The 16576-nt window shown below is 36.8% G+C and overlaps 1 protein-coding gene across 1 annotated transcript in view; it reads left to right on the forward strand.

Moving 5' to 3' along the window:
• Positions 1–16576, forward strand: part of IL1RAPL1 (interleukin 1 receptor accessory protein like 1) — a 1418294-nt gene that overhangs the window by 1385028 nt on the left and 16690 nt on the right. The window contains exon 9 of the mRNA XM_005593223.5: positions 4077–4220. Coding sequence (XP_005593280.1) covers positions 4077–4220 — 144 coding nt within the window. The remainder of the gene's footprint in view (positions 1–4076; positions 4221–16576) is intronic.

Consider the following 16576-nt stretch of genomic DNA (forward strand, 5'->3'; position numbering starts at 1 on the left):
ATGCTATATAAACCAGTGTGACTTACTTAAATGGAAAAAAATTTAACTTGCATACATGTATAATGTGTAGGCATGTGTATAACACTCCTGCATAGAAATAATGTAGTAACTGAGGAGCAGGCACTGTACACCATGGGGAAATACACATTTCCATCTTGTTCCTGACCTCTTTATAAGGACATTATGAGAACACTATGCTTCTGCAATGTAATACTACAGAAGTCCCTGGGGGAAAGTCTGCGACGCTCTCAGGATCTCAGGATAAATTAGCTCCTTGTAAATTCTGTTTCTTTAGACTCGTTTTTGGTATTTCTATTATTAGTAAACGACTATCTATGGCCCAGAAGAATTATTCTTGCTTATTGCTCATTCTCTAAGCATATATAACTTTTCATATGTTTGTACTCTAAAGGAGTTTTTCATGTGACACAAGACTGTTTCTGTAATTGCTAAGCTACATCAACCCTGCTCTCTTTTTCTTATTATATTTTAAACAACACTATTGATTTGCTATGTAGAGTATTCTAAGAAATGTATATCATTTTTCAAATGGCTCGTGACATCTAGCAATGGGAGTAACTCCTATTTGGGTAATTGCTTTGCTAAAAATAAGAAGGACTTATTTTCATACAATTTTTCTCTAATTTGCATGTATTCAATTGCTCAAAATTTAAAAAGTATATAGAGACCAGTATTATAAATACCATCTGGAGAAAATGAGAGTTCTGTTGATTGGATTGATCAGATTATGTTTCAGGCAAAGGTTTTTTGTTATTTCCAAAGCTCCTTGAGTATATATGGGCACTTAAGACATGCCACATGCCCAGCCCCTGTGCAGTGCCTCCAGATGCAAAGAATGTGCTTAGGGACACCATAAAAGAATCATTCTCTGCCTGGGCGCTTATCTAGAGCAGAGCAGCTTTCCCGACTCCCAGCTTTCTTCCCACACTTCTCCCCACATAGGCCTTTGGTTAGAACTTAAGTTTTTCTTAAAAGAAATCAAAATGTTAAAGAATTGAAATATGATTAACATAATATAAAACATGGAGCTCTAAGTGTTTGGCTAAATGAGTTCCGACAAATATAAACACTTCTGTATCCACACCAAAACCTATTTCCTTTACCCCAGACAGTTTCCTCTTGCTCCATTCCAATAAGTTTCCCTTCACTCATCACCAATGAATCCATTTCCTGATTTATGTCACTATGGATTATGTTGGTCTGTTCTTCAGCATAATTTAAATAAAATCATACAGTAGGTATTATTTTGTGTCTGACTTCCTTTTTCTAACATAATTTTGTAAGAGTCATGCATGTTTTATGTATCAGTAGTTTATTACTTTTATCACTGAGTATATCCTATCATATGAACATACAATCATTTGTTCATCATTTCCCGTTAATGGACATTTAAGTTGTCTCCATTTGTGGCTGCTGTGAATAAATAAGACTATTCTGAGCATTCTCATCCAACTCTTCTTGCAGATATCTGCTTATATTTCTCTTGGACAAATACCTAGGAGTGGAATTGCTATTGATATGGTAGATTTATATTAAATTTTATTAGAAATTACCCCAAAGTTTACAATGTGGTAATATCATTGGGTACTATTACTAGCAATGTTTGGGAGTGGAAGCTAAGTGTTCTTGATTATTTTTCCGTTTCTTTTTTTGTACAAGAAATTTTTGGGTGGTAAATTCCTAGTGTTTAATATACTAAATTAGAAAATCTTAAAAGAAGCCATAGTCGAACTGCTTATTTCTCACATTATATCCAGTGTATTTTAAATCACGTCTTCCTGATTTATAAATCACCCTGTGGGCATAAGTTAGAATTTTACACAGGCTTCTCTGTATGGTGGAGTTTGTTATCTTGAGTGAACAAGACCCAATGTATCCCCACAGGATTAGCCGCTCTCCCTTTCTATTCATATAGTAGGGGGAAAACATTATACTGAAGAACTTTTTGTATTTTGTTCCTGGTATTTTTGTAGTGCTGTCTTGTGTGGTTCCTCACAATGTTAATCAGATAAGCTGCTGGAGGTATTTTGTAGTGTTTCACACTTCATATTAATTTACTTAGATTATAAAAGATTTGATCTCACTTTATTTTTTATTTCTTAAATGCATACGGTTCAATCATTTTAAATAATATTTTCTTCAATTTCCCATTTAATTTTAATAATTACAGAAAAATACACTTGATTAAACAGTAGTTAATGTGTTATTTATTAAACTGTAGAATGAGAAGTCAAGGGCTAGGTAATAGGAAATATGAATGAGGATTTTGTTTTGTTTTGTTTTTTGTTTTTTGAGACAGAGTCTCGCTCTGTTGCCCAGGCTGGAGTGCAGTGGTGCGATCTCAGCTCACTGCAACCTCCACCTCCTGAGTTCAAGTGATTCTCCTGTCTCAGCCTCCCAAGTAGCTGGGATTACAGGCACCCGCCATCATGCCCAGCTAAGTTTTGTATTTTTAGTAGAGACAGAGTTTCGCCATGTTGGCCAGGCTGGTCTCAAACTCCTGACTTCAGGTGATCTGCCTGCCTTGGCCTCCCAAAGTGCTGGGATTACATGTGTGCCCAGCCGGAGGATTTTTTTTTTCTGTAATTATTACAGGAAAAGTGACATGACATGCAAACACACACATACACAATGTTCTTGTGAGAAAATGATGGCCATGCTTTTCAGATTGTTTGTCACTCAAACTACACCAGTCCCATCATGATTTCACCCCATTTGTGAGAACTCAGGACTGATCTTATAACCTGAGGGTACTTGTTACTGGCAAAACCATGGATTATTTTAAAATTCTCAGTCTAAGCTTACTTACATTGACTGTGTTATGAAATTAGATAACTTACTGGTGGATTCTGAATTACAGAATCAAGAACAACATTATTTTACAGCTTTGATTTCAGAAATGTTTGTATTTAATTGTAATTAAGGAAACTAGTACTTTTCAAGGTAGTTGTCAACTGCAGGGAACAATGGCTACCCATCAGTGACAACATTTGGGCTATGATGATCAGGACAACACTTAGTTAAAGTGAGTTTCAAAAATCTGTGCATGATGGCTTACTATTTAAATACCGGTATCCTTAGTTTTGTTACAATGTCCACAGTTCTAAAGAAGGAAAAAATAACAAAATATTTTATCTCCAAGTTTCCTGATAAGTTTTTATCTAAGGTAGATATTCAATAGAAAAAGGAGGATTTGTATACAGTGAGTGTCAAGAAAATTCCTTTTTTGGATAGAACGTAATAACATGCCTGGTAAAAGGGGAAGCCAAAATTTTAACAAGTAAATGGTTGAATGAAAATAAAACACCACCAACATATTCATATACTGTCCCATCCACTAGGAGGCCTACTTCTTACACCCAAAAAGCATTCAGCCTCCAAGATTATGGTAGACCACCTTCGTATCACTCTATTCAGGAAGATACAACACAGGAGCCATTGCTCCTGGCAGGAGTCAGCAGACAGCATTCATTAGATAGTCTTCCCAACATTCTATGCAATAATCCACAGTGCTCTCCTGGAACTGTGTTGTTTGACCTGTCACCTTTCTTTGGCCCCCAACCCACAGGTGACAGCTCAAGTGAGAGGGATCAAGATTCTCATTGGGAAAGGCCAAAAGTCATGCTAGCTTAAAAGCTTCATATCCACAGGAATCAGTATTTATTTTATCAACCCCATAAGCATAGCTTCCAGAATCTCCACAAGGGATACATTTATATAAGAGAAGTATGGCACTCTGGTGAACCCATTATTATAGTTTGCAATTGGATGTTTACAATTCTCTTAGTCCAAATGCAAGCTACCAAGGTTCATTTTTACCACAAGCAATGTTGCTTAGCAACATAGTTATCACATACCACCTTATCTAGTTACCAAGGAAACAGAGCTAGAAAGTTATCGAAAGGTCAAATTCTCATGCGAAAAGGAAAGGGGTTGTGTTAACCCATTACCCACATCTCATCTCGTGCAAGAAAATGTGAAATCAAATTGAATTTAATTTGTGATTTTGGATGTGAATACTATATAATTCCCCACTGTGATTTTTTTCTTTCTAGAGCTAATGTACACAGTGGAACTTGCTGGAGGGCTTGGTGCTATTCTCTTGCTGCTTGTATGTTTGGTGACCATCTACAAGTGTTACAAGATAGAAATCATGCTCTTCTACAGGAATCATTTTGGAGCTGAAGAGCTGGATGGAGGTAGGATGTTACCTCTTTTATTGTTCTTTCTGAATATTCTAGTTTCTTTCTTGTCTTTGTTTTATTAAGGGGAAAAAAGTCACCTGCATAATCAATGGCAGCAGCTCTTATATTCTTTCAATGCTCAGTTTGTAAATTTCTCTTTTGTAAGGAAATGTATGTGTGATGCTTTAGAGCCAATACTGTAGGTATTTTTCTCTGAAACTTGTAAAGCATCACCTACCCATTTTAGAATTGTATTCCAAACAGCACTTACAAATTACAAACACTGATTGCAATGCCATCAGAGCATTCATTTTCTCTCACCTTGTAATCAGGACTGAAAGGCCAGTTTAACTTTTTTTTTAGGTAAGGAGTGTCTCTTTTAATTGTGTTTTCTAGCCCAGTAGTTTGAAGTGAATCTCAATTTGTTCCTGTTTAGACAGATCTGTTATAATAAACTGTACTGAGTATTTTAAATTCATCCAGCACTCTTTTCAATCTTGTTTATTTAGCTATATTTAGATAGGTTAATTTGTATTCCGAGTGTGTACCAACAGAAAAATGCACAAGCACATTGATTTCATAATAATGCATCTCATATTTTTACTGTAAGTACACAAATAAATATTGTTTTGTGGAAATCATAATTAGTATTTGCTTCTGGTCACCAATGAATACGTGTGCAATCTAAGAGGAAAATGGAGTCCTTAAAATTCAGCTCCCTAAACTGCATATTAGACTTAGTTAATTTTCCTTTTTGGTCATTTTTTAAAAACATAAGATAAACCAGCAATGTGGGAAACATATGCAAACTGACAATACAGATGACAAAGGTTTCTTCATCTTTTTTTTTTTTTTGAGATGGAGTTTCACTCTTGTTGCCCAAGCTGGAGTGCAATGGTGCGATCTGAGCTCACTGCAACCTCCACCTCCCGGGTTCAGGCGATTCTCCTGCCTCAACCTCCTGAGTAGCAGGGATTACAAGCGCCCGCCATCACGCCCAGCTAATTTTTTGTAGTTTTAGTAGAGACAGGGTTTCACCAAGTTGGTCAAGCTGGTCTTGAACCCCTGACCTCAGGTGATCCACCCGTCTCGCCCTCCCAAAGTGCTGAGATTACAGGCATGAGCCACCGCACCCGGTCTCATCATATTTATATACGGTTTTTTTCAGTGATTTTCAGTTTTGCAGTAAATGGTACCAAGGAAAATGAGGCAATTGCCTATGTTGCCACATTTCCAGGGTCCTCTGGAATAATAAATCCACAAGCAAAACTGTAGTCTTGCAGGTTTGTAAAGAGAAGTGGTTTATTCAGAATGCCTAACACTCCTCTTGGTTTACCCTTCTCTCCTTCCCATTAGGGTGAAGGCTGAGCTGCAGCAAAACCAGTTTTTTTTCTTAAGTTTTAAATTACCGGTTTGCCTATTTATTTCTAACTTTCTTGCCTATTGATACAAATTATTATTATTATTTTTATTGCTGCTGCTGCTGCTTTAAAGAAATACAAGGACTTTAAATAAATATAAGGACTTTGCCATTGTCGAAACTACTGTTGAATGAGTACCAAGCATAGTGCTAGGCATTCTTAAAGTCATTCTTGCTAAGCCTCACAAACATCCTGAGGTCAATATTGTAATCTCCATTGTACTGATGAGGCAACTGAGACTTTCAGAGGTTAAATAACTTACTCAAGAAGATAACACAAATACTGTAAGTGGCCAAGATGGGATTTGAAAATAAGTCTATTCCCAAAGGCTTTATCTTATCGGACACTCTCTATTATTTTTATTTTTTTTAATTTAGTATGTTCAGTATAATCTAAAGATCTGCTGTTGTTTGCACAATGAGCACAGTGCATGGTATTTGAAAAAGTACATTACCTAAACAATCTCCCCTTTTCTATTAACCCTATTTTGAATATGTTTATTTTGTGTTCTGAATGATATGAATGATGTTACCAAACCATCAGTTTCTAGGGTAGTAATCTATCATTTTCTGAATGTAGAAAATTCTGGAATATAATGAAAACGAATTAATCATATGCAGTTGAACTTTCAATGATTTGAAGTTTCTTTTAGTGGGTCCTGCTAGTTGTAAACATTTAAGTGACTGACTTGGGCAACCTTACCAGATTTCATTGCTATTCTGAAGCTGCTGGGTTCTCAGTTTTTTAAAAAATGTCTTAAGTAAGGAAACAAAACAGACAAACACTAACAAACAGTATTCTAACAGATGAGAAGGTTCTCTCGGAAAGCCAATTTAGTTAATAAATGCTTTAGCAATTCTTAGAACTCTGTCTCTGGGGCCATCTTAAGCACAATCGAGGGTCTAACTATTAGGGCTTTTCTTGAAATGCCACTGAAAATGCATTAGGCCCAAAGAAAACCAAGATAACAAAGTTAATTGTCATCTGGAAAATGTTAATGTACAAGTTATTCCTCTAAAAAGGGGGCGGGGGGGAAGCAAAGACTGTCAAGGCAGTGATTGTTCAAATGGTTTTATGGGAAGAAATTATTACTAGAACCGCAATCACATGTTCAGCCTCCCTATATTAAAGCAGACCCGTTCCTGCTGAAATGGTGGTCAGGGGCCCACTCTTAACGCCTATCTCCCGCTGCATCATAGCTAACCTCTAGAACTTGCAGAAACACTGTTTTATCAGAACCATACAGCAGTACTAATAATTATATAGCAAGTTTAAAATCTATATCTTAACAAAAGTTAAATATGCATAAATGCAACTTTCTTTAATTCTCTAGTGCTCTAAAACCATTCAACTTGGCTCTCAAGTTCCCATTTCTACTGAGAAAAAACTCATAACCTTGCTTCTCCAAGATTACTCAGTCACTTCTAGTTTGGAATTCAGCCTCTTGTGGGTTAACACTCAGTTGAAAATTGGAATATTCCATTTCCCTTCTTCTCTTTTACTCTTGTTTAAACCTGTTTCTAGGGAACTCATATATAGCTTTCCGGTAGAGGAGAAAGTCATCTGGTGCATATGCCATCCCTTCCTCACTTGAGATACTACCACCTGGTCTTTGGACATGTTAAGCACTGACTCCTGAAGGCTTAGATCCTTGTCATGGCCTCCAGTCACAAGTTTCACACACTTGCCCAGATGTTTCTCCCTTGGGAATTTCAGACAGTCTTACCTGTGTTTCTAGTCCCATAAGCTCTGCTACACACATACCCACCTTCCCATTAAAAAACAAGAAAAAGTAATCATCTTCTTTATCCTTTGCATCTTTAATATACGGTTTTCACATTGAGTGCAAGATTTCTCTCTGAAGTTTACAGTTTCCCAAGATTTTCCCTGGGAAACTTGACGCAAATCCTCGCCCTTCTCAGATTCTGCTCAAACCATAGGAAGTTCTGTTATCCTCTTCTCCTCTCTGGGGCCCTGAGAGCCCCTTCTCAGAAACCCATGCAGGCTCTAAACCTTAGGCACAGCCCCTTAGAGCCTCCTATACATGCTTTTATGGTCAAAGAATTATCCACTCTTCCAATACTGAAAAACTTCTCTGACATCATCAAATCCCCATGCTTCCTAGCTCTGCAAGCTTTTTCCTCTTCCAAATAAGACATGGCTATTCAACAAAACCCAAGGCTTTGTAAATTCTTGTCTTGGCTTTTAAAAAGTGTAATTTAGAGTCAAACCTGAGCAATGCCTTCTTTATTCATGGCTATCATATTTACCTTCCCTGAGGGGGTAATTCATAAAATACTTTTGGAAGTAAGGTAAGGCAAAAAGTGTGGAAAATAACCAGGGGAAAATGTTTAGTAATATCCTACTATAGCAATATGATAATAATAGATTCAATGGCCACTTATTGAATAACAAGTGATGTGTTGACTACTTTTCAGTAATCAGAGAATCACACAATTAGAAAGACAGAATTTAAACTCCGGTCTAAATGACTCTAAATTCCAAGATTTACAGCCATTTTATCAGACTTGCAGATGGAGCTTCTGGCCTCAGGGACACATTCACTCCATTCCTTTGGAGTCATTACAAAAGGCATTATCTGGGTATATCAGTTCTTTATCAGAAGAATTATGATAAAGAAGGATTCTAATATTTTCTCAAGATAGAACATATTGATGCTTTTCTCTCTCACTTCGTTTGCATCACTCCTTGTTCCCCTCTACATAACCTTACATTTTACTGTCTCCCCTGGTCAGTCCTTAGCATTTCTAATTCCACAACACTCCCCGCCTATACTCATTCTTTGTCATCCTCCATTGTACACCTCGGTTCCTTGTATCACCCTCTACCTCATTGGCTCACACTTTCTCCTCATGTGTCATTTCTAATTACTCATCAATATCAGTCAATTGCATCTCTCAAAAACAGATCTTTTCCTTACCATTAATTGCAACCTCTTTGTCCAAGCCTCCTACACCACCCTCTTGCTTTCATTCTCTACTTCTCTATCTTATCCTTCACATTCCAACAGAATTACCTAAGTACAAATTTACTGTTCTATTTTTTAAAATGCCTCCATTTTGCCTGCCAGAACAAGTCTAGACTTAGCTCAGAAAGCAACTGCCATCAAACGGTGAGCCACCTTACTTTTGTGGCATTGCCACCCCCATGGGATCTCAACATGCAGAGTTCTAGTTAGAATAAGATGTTAGTCTTTGGAATAACACAACTGTTGAGAATGAACCTAAGACAATGTAATCATGCATAATTCTCTGAGTTTTTTGGGGAAAATGAAGTAACCACAATGGTTAAGGGGAGGAGAAGATTAGCTATCCCCCTACCACTTTGATTCCACAATAAAAGGAAAGAAAGTTTGGACAAATTCTGCCACAAAAATATTTATTAGCAGACAGCCTTATCACTCAACTTATAAATCAGAAGTTCCAATTCTGTTGTATATGTGTATGTTTGTGTGCATATGTGAATCTGCATGTGTGCATACTTTTCAGAAACCTTGCAAGAAATTTTCTCCCAAGGCAAATATGGCAATACGTCAGTGGTAGGATTGAACTTACCTTCTGTTGACATCCAAAAATAGTTTTCATCAAGACCATTTTGGAATTAAGCCTAGAAGACCTTCTCCAGGGGGGCAGACCACTGGCCCTGCTAGATTTTTGTGGGGGTAGGGATGTGTTTCTAAATTGTGTTAAGTAATTCATATGTCTTGATTAACACTGATTTTACCATGGAGATACCATTTCCAAGACCCATTGTACATAATAAAAAGCCACTGTCTTTAGCAATGAAACCTGATTTCTGTTATCCATTGTGTTAATTGATGAAGCATCAACTTTTGATCAGAAATATAGTTTAAGTGCTTGTAGTGACTGCCTCTGGAGTGTTGCCTTATTTTAGTTAAATGCTTGCAGACCATCCTAATAAAGGCAAGCTACTGTCTTTAGAGTAGAACTTATACTAACAAAGTACCACCACCATTTGTGCTGGAAAGATTTTTAAAAACAATACAGGCATCACAACAGTGTCAGACTCCTTTGCTCCTCCATGTCTCTGAATGGAGTGTCCCTTCAAGTTTTGTTTAAAGTTTATAATCCTACTTTATATATTTTTTTTTTCAGAGTGCAAAATGGTTTTTGTTGTTGTGTTCGTTTTTTTTTTTTTCATTCTCTGACTATGAAGTATGTGGGGCATGCTTACTCATAATGACGGCAGGGCAAGCTTATAAGAACACTGTGATCACTAACACGAATCCTATTTTAAAGATGAAGAAAGAGATTTCCTAGTCCTACGTTGGGAGTTATTACAGGCATTGAACAAAATTAGTTAGAGCAATGTTTTATAATCTCCACCTCCATCTCAGAAAATGTGAACATCTGTTCCATTTCAGGCATATTAAGCACATTGGCATCTATGAAATCTTAGGCCATAGAATTTCTTTTTCTTTCTCTTTCAATTACAAGGTCACTCACTATTCATAGATTCAGGATTTATTGTTCTCATGTCCATCAGTGAAACATATTACCTCTGTAAATCATTTAAAAACCTTATAGGGATTTTTTGGTGTTTGTTTTGTGTGTGGGGGGGGGGGGTGGTGGTAGTTAGACCATTTATATACACAGGAATAATCTTTAGAAGCTAGAACAAGTTTTTGGATCCCAGAAGCAGAGATGTAGAGTTGTTCTGGGTGCATGATTTGCCTCAAATCATTAACTGTTAAATGGTAGGAACCAAGGCTTCTTATCCCAAATCTGTGCTCCCTTTGCTATTCTGCTACTGCTTATCCCCTTAAGACTTCTGAATCTATGTTGCCTGCTGCCCTCTTAGGGATACAAGATAAGGAAAAAAATATCTACAGAATGACTCCTTTGGACCAGGCATTTTGCTATATGATGGGGTCTCATTTAATTTTAGACATCTTCAGGGAGGTGCCGTTTTATAGATCAGGAAATATAGTCCCAAATGAGTTATATAAAAAGTTATGGCAATCAAGATTTGAGCTAAGCTCCTGGGTTTTTTTTTTTTCACTACATTGTACCACAGATATTTTAACTAGTATCAAATTTAAGTGTTTCAGAACTTATAGATTCAGATAATCCAGAAAAGTACCAAATGGCACAACATGTGAATTAGAACAGTACTGTAAATATTTCAAAGTGTACCAGTCAAGCAAATGTATTTTACAACAATTGCCAGAGGTTGTCATAGCAGAATTGAAATGAAAACCAAAATTTATTAAGACAATGACATTCAATAATCATAAAATCCAAACATTAAGATTTTATATCTCTCATGTTTATTCATTCAAAGGTATATGATCTATCTCTGAAGAGAATTTTATTTGAAAAATCGTATCTTGAAAAATTGAGAAAGCATATGATGGCAAATCTGAGACATAAGAAATGTGGCTTACTTTTTGAAAACTATAATTTATTCAATTTTTATCAATGCGAATTTTTAATTATCACAGTTTTCTGTGATAACACGCCACACTTAAACGTACAAAATCAACTTTTAGGATTAAAAAAAGATGAAATATACAATTTATCTTTGAACCCTCCTCCAGTTTCATTTTAGTGATCCGTTTACTGAATGATGGCTTCTGCCACTAGTCAATTTTACTTAGGTGATTCCTATATACTTGAGAACAAAAACAAAAACAAAAAAAAAGGAATGGCCAGCTGCCAAAAACATTTGACAACTGTTCAATAAGTGTTTAGATGTTAAAAACTCCCTAAACTGGATGTCATACTGAAAACATTTCTATTATCAGTAAATCTTTTTTTCTAGCCAAATCCAATACAGCCACTACCTTCATCTTGAAAAAGGAGTCTTCAACCTACAATTTCTTAAAAGCTGTGTTATTCTAAAATAATCCCGCAGATTCCTTGCTTCCTCGGTCCTTTTAAAGAACATTGAGGGTATTATCCTCTCATATGTCAAAGAGAAAGGTGCATTTATCTATCACCTTTCCAAACCCACTTTTCATTCCTGACCATAATTCCATTTTTTCCTTCCTCATCAAGATTTCTTCACATTTTAAATTCATGTTTTTGCCCACTTTTTGATGGAGTTGTTTGTTTTTTTCTTGTAAATTTGTTTGAGTTCTTTGTAGGTTCTGGATATTAGCCCTTTGTCAGATGAGTAGATTGCAAAAATTTTCTCCCATTCTGTAGGTTGCCTGTTCACTCTGATGGTAGTTTCTTTTGCTGTGCAGAAGCTCTTTAGTTTAATGAGATCCCATTTGTCAATTTTGGCTTTTGCTGCCGTTGCTTTTGGTGTTTTAGACATGAAGTCTTTGCCCATGCCTATGTCCTGAATGGTACTACCTAGGTTTTCCTCTAGGATTTTTATGGTATTAGGTCTAACATTTAAGTCTCTAATCCATCTTGAATTAATTTTCATATAAGGAGTAAGGAAAGGATCCAGTTTCAGCTTTCTACTTATGGCTAGCCAATTTTCCCAGCACCATTTATTAAATAGGGAATCCTTTCCCCATTTCTTGTTTCTCTCAGGTTTGTCAAAGATCAGATGGCTGTAGATGTGTGGTATTATTTCTGAGGACTCTGTTCTGTTCCATTGGTCTATATCTCTGTTTTGGTACCAGTACCATGCTGTTTTGGTTACTGTAGCCTTGTAGTATAGTTTGAAGTCAGGTAGCGTGATGCCTCCAGCTTTGTTCTTTTGACTTAGGATTGTCTTGGAGATGCGGGCTCTTTTTTAGTTCCATATGAACTTTAAAGCAGTTTTTTCCAATTCTGTGAAGAAACTCATTGGTAGCTTGATGGGGATGGCATTGAATCTATAAATTACCTTGGGCAGTATGGCCATTTTCACGATATTGATTCTTCCTATCCATGAGCATGGTATGTTCTTCCATTTGTTTGTGTCCTCTTTTATTTCACTGAGCAGTGGTTTGTAGTTCTCCCTGAAGAGGTCCTTTACATCCCTTGTCAGTTGGATTCCTAGGTATTTTATTCTCTTTGAAGCAATTGTGAATGGAAGTTCATTCCTGATTTGGCTCTCTGTTTGTCTGTTACTGGTGTATAAGAATGCTTGTGATTTTTGCACATTAATTTTGTATCCTGAGACTTTGCTGAAGTTGCTTATCAGCTTAAGGAGATTTTGGGCTGAGACAATGGGGTTTTCTAAATATACAATCATGTCATCTGCAAACAGGGACAATTTGACTTCTTCTTTTCCTAACTGAATGCCCTTGATTTCTTTCTCTTGCCTAATTGCCCTAGCCAGAACTTCCAACACTATGTTGAATAGGAGTGATGAGAGAGGGCATCCCTGTCTTGTGCCAGTTTTCAAAGGGAATTTTTCCAGTTTTTGCCCATTCAGTATGATATTGGCTATGGGTTTGTCATAAATAGCTCTTATTATTTTGAGGTACGACATTTCTCAAAAGAAGACATTCATACAGCCAACAGACACATGAAAAAATGCTCATCATCACTGGCCATCAGAGAAATGCAAATCAAAACCACAATGAGATACCATCTCACACCAGTTAGAATGGCGATCATTAAAAAGTCAGGAAACAACAGGTGCTGGAGAGGATGTGGAGAAATAGGAACACTTTTACACTGTTGGTGGGATTGTAAACTAGTTCAACCATTATGGAAAACAGTATGGCGATTCCTCAAGGATCTAGAACTAGATGTACCATATGACCCAGCCATCCCATTACTGGGTACATACCCAAAGGATTATAAATTATGCTGCTATAAAGACACATGCACACGTATGTTTATTGCAGCACTATTCACAATAGCAAAGACTTGGAATCAACCCAAATGTCCATCAGTGACAGATTGGATGAAGAAAATGTGGCACATATACACCATGGAATACTATGCAGCCATCAAAAAGGATGAGTTTGTGTCCTTTGTAGGGACATGGATGCAGCTGGAAACCATCATTCTTAGCAAACTATCACAAGAACAGAAAACCAAACACCGCATGTTCTCACTCATAGGTGGGAACTGAACAATGAGATCACTTGGACTCAGGAAGGGGAACATCACACACCGGGGCCTATCATGTTGAGGGGGGAGGGGGGAGGGATTGCATTGGGAGTTATACCTGATGTAAATGACGAGTTGATGGGTGCAGCACAGCAACATGGCACAAGTATACATATGTAACAAACCTGCACGTTATGCACATGTACCCTACAACTTAAAGTATAATAATAATAAATAAATTAAAAAAATACAAAAAAAGAGAAATTCATGTTTTTATTTGTTAACGCCACAGAGTCCAAACTTCCTTCTTTCCTCTCGAAATGTTTTTATAAAACATCAAAGTTTTTAGTTAATTAAATTTAAGAAGAAATATCTGCTGGACCTGTTGATTGACTTCAAGTAACCAAACAACTAGTTGAATGATTGGATCTTTGGTTTTTTTGGTTTGTTTTTTGTTTTAGTTTTCTGGTGGAGCATATCTGCCAGCATCGTTTGAAAGTCATAGGAAAGAGTAACTTAATGACTATATTTGAGATTATAAAGAATTACTACAAAGAGTGTGTATACCAGCTGTTTTTCATCTCTGCTGTGATCAGACTTATAGTTGATGGCTTAAATTACAGAGGATTTTGAGAATAAAGCTCAGAATAAGAAATAGATTCTTATACCAACCTATAACTACTTTTAAGCTGTTTATAAATAAAAGTTGAATTTAAATTATCCTAGCCTTGTCCTTTAAAAATATTAGCATAATTTAGTTTTTCATGGTTATAAAATGTCAGCTTTTCACAGTTTCACTAGTCGCATGAAGTTCATACACATTAAAATATGTCAATTTATGTTCTTACTTATATCAAAACAATCTAAGACATACTATCCAAGATGCATATACAGTTGGCAATTGAAAAAGGGAAGACACCTTAGAGTCCATATGATTTTGAGTCAAAAGACATTCCTGAATTTAGTATGGCATCTGGCACTCTGTTTCCAGTCTGACGACTTTCAAATCATGGGTTTGCTTCTGGTGGTAAATAAATGCCTAACCCATTACTGCACTGATGCAGACTCTGGAGAAAGAGAGAAATTAGATATCACTCAAGTGTCCCATTGGTTTGAGGATGGTGCTGCAGATGCTTGAAAGAGGCTTTGTACGAACAGTATAATCTACTTGGAAACAACTCCATTATAACTGGGAGATATTAACTTAAGTGCTATAAATACATCCAGATGACATAAAGAAATAGAAAACTAACTGATGTCATAGCACCAATTCCTAAATTTCATTTAGGATTAATATGGTTACTTCATATATTAGTCTAGGCAAAAATTTATCCCCTTTTTGATAAAAACATGAATTCTCAGCTATTTATTGGGAATATATCTCCTCTAAGTATTAGGACCATCTATCATGGAGCTGAGGGGGCAAGGTTTAGTTTTTATGATGGTGTGGTCAAATACCTGGCAGATAACTGCAGTTGTTTGTGTCATTGAGACCTCTGCATGCCTATATCCTGTTCTATAACAGTTTATCGAAGTGTGGTCCCTCAATCAGCAGCAGCATCTCTTGAGAGTTTGCTATAAATATAAATTCTAGGAACTTACTCTTCACCTACTGAATGAGAAATCTAGAGGTGGGGCCCAGCCCTCCAAATGATTGTCATTCATGCTCAAGTCTGAAAACCACTTTCCTAGAGGCATTTACACAGACCCTAAGGTCTTTTCATGAATCACGGTGAGAAGCCACAGTTCAAGACTATTCCAAAGGAGCCTTGCTAAACTCTGAACCACAGCTCCCAGTAATTCCTTCAGAAGTCAGAGCAGCATGGAGTCTACATCTCCAAAGCAGTCTCTCCTGAGAAATGATCAGGGTCTTGAGAAAAATCTCAAAATTAGCTACAGGGTGTGAGTCATGTGATGCCCAAATGACAGGCCATTCATTCATTTCATCAACTGATAAACTTGAGCATCTACTAAGCCCTGGTCACATACCTGAGCTAAAGATCTCATAGTCTAAGAGAGAAGATAAGATATAAGCACAATCATATAATACATGGGAAAAATATTGCTTCCAACTGAGGAAATCAGACTAAACTTCAAGGAAAACAAGCTAAAATTGCAGCTGCTGATTATTTACACAATGAGTAGCCACAGATATATATATATATGTGTATGTATATATATATATATATATATATATATATATATATATATATATATATATTTTTTTTTTTTTTTTTTTTTTTTTTTTTTTTTGAGACGGAGTCTCGCTCTGTCGCCCAGGCTGGAGTGCAGTGGCCAGATCTCAGCTCACTGCAAACTCCGCCTCCCGGGTGTACGCCATTCTCCTGCCTCAGCCTCCCGAGTAGCTGGAACTACAGGCACGCACCGCCTCGCCTGGCTGGTTTTTTGTATTTTTTAGTAGAGACGGGGTTTCACCGTGTTAGCCAGCATGGTCTCGATCTTCTGACCTCGTGATCCACCGTCTCGGCCTCCCAAAGTGCTGAGATTACAGGCTTGAGCCACCGCGCCCGGCCAACACAGATATATTTTTAAGCCACCATAACACATGATCAGTGGTAAGCTCTGGGAAGGTAAATTTGGTGACTCTATTCTCCAGAAGGAGAAAGAAATGGAAAGGGAAGACCACTCTAACTATAACAGCTGAGATATGAGTAGAGCCTAACCTAGGATGGAAATAGAATCCAATAGATTTGTACCAATGAATGGCAATGAGATCATTAATAAAGATAAGGGATAGGTGGAACATGCATCTGAAGTTTTGACATTAAAGAAATGAGATTTTTATGTTACTAAAATTAAAATGTAATAAAAGATGAAGAACAGAGCTTGAGATGGGAAGCTTGTTGTGTTGTGAGCATGTGAAGTGTGAGGTGCATGATGAAAATGCAAATTAAGGTGTTCAGGTTACAGGTAGGATTGGGGTACTGTCATAATTCAGGAG

Source organism: Macaca fascicularis, chromosome X (assembly GCF_037993035.2).
Source record: "Macaca fascicularis isolate 582-1 chromosome X, T2T-MFA8v1.1".
Classification (NCBI taxonomy): domain Eukaryota; kingdom Metazoa; phylum Chordata; class Mammalia; order Primates; family Cercopithecidae; genus Macaca; species Macaca fascicularis.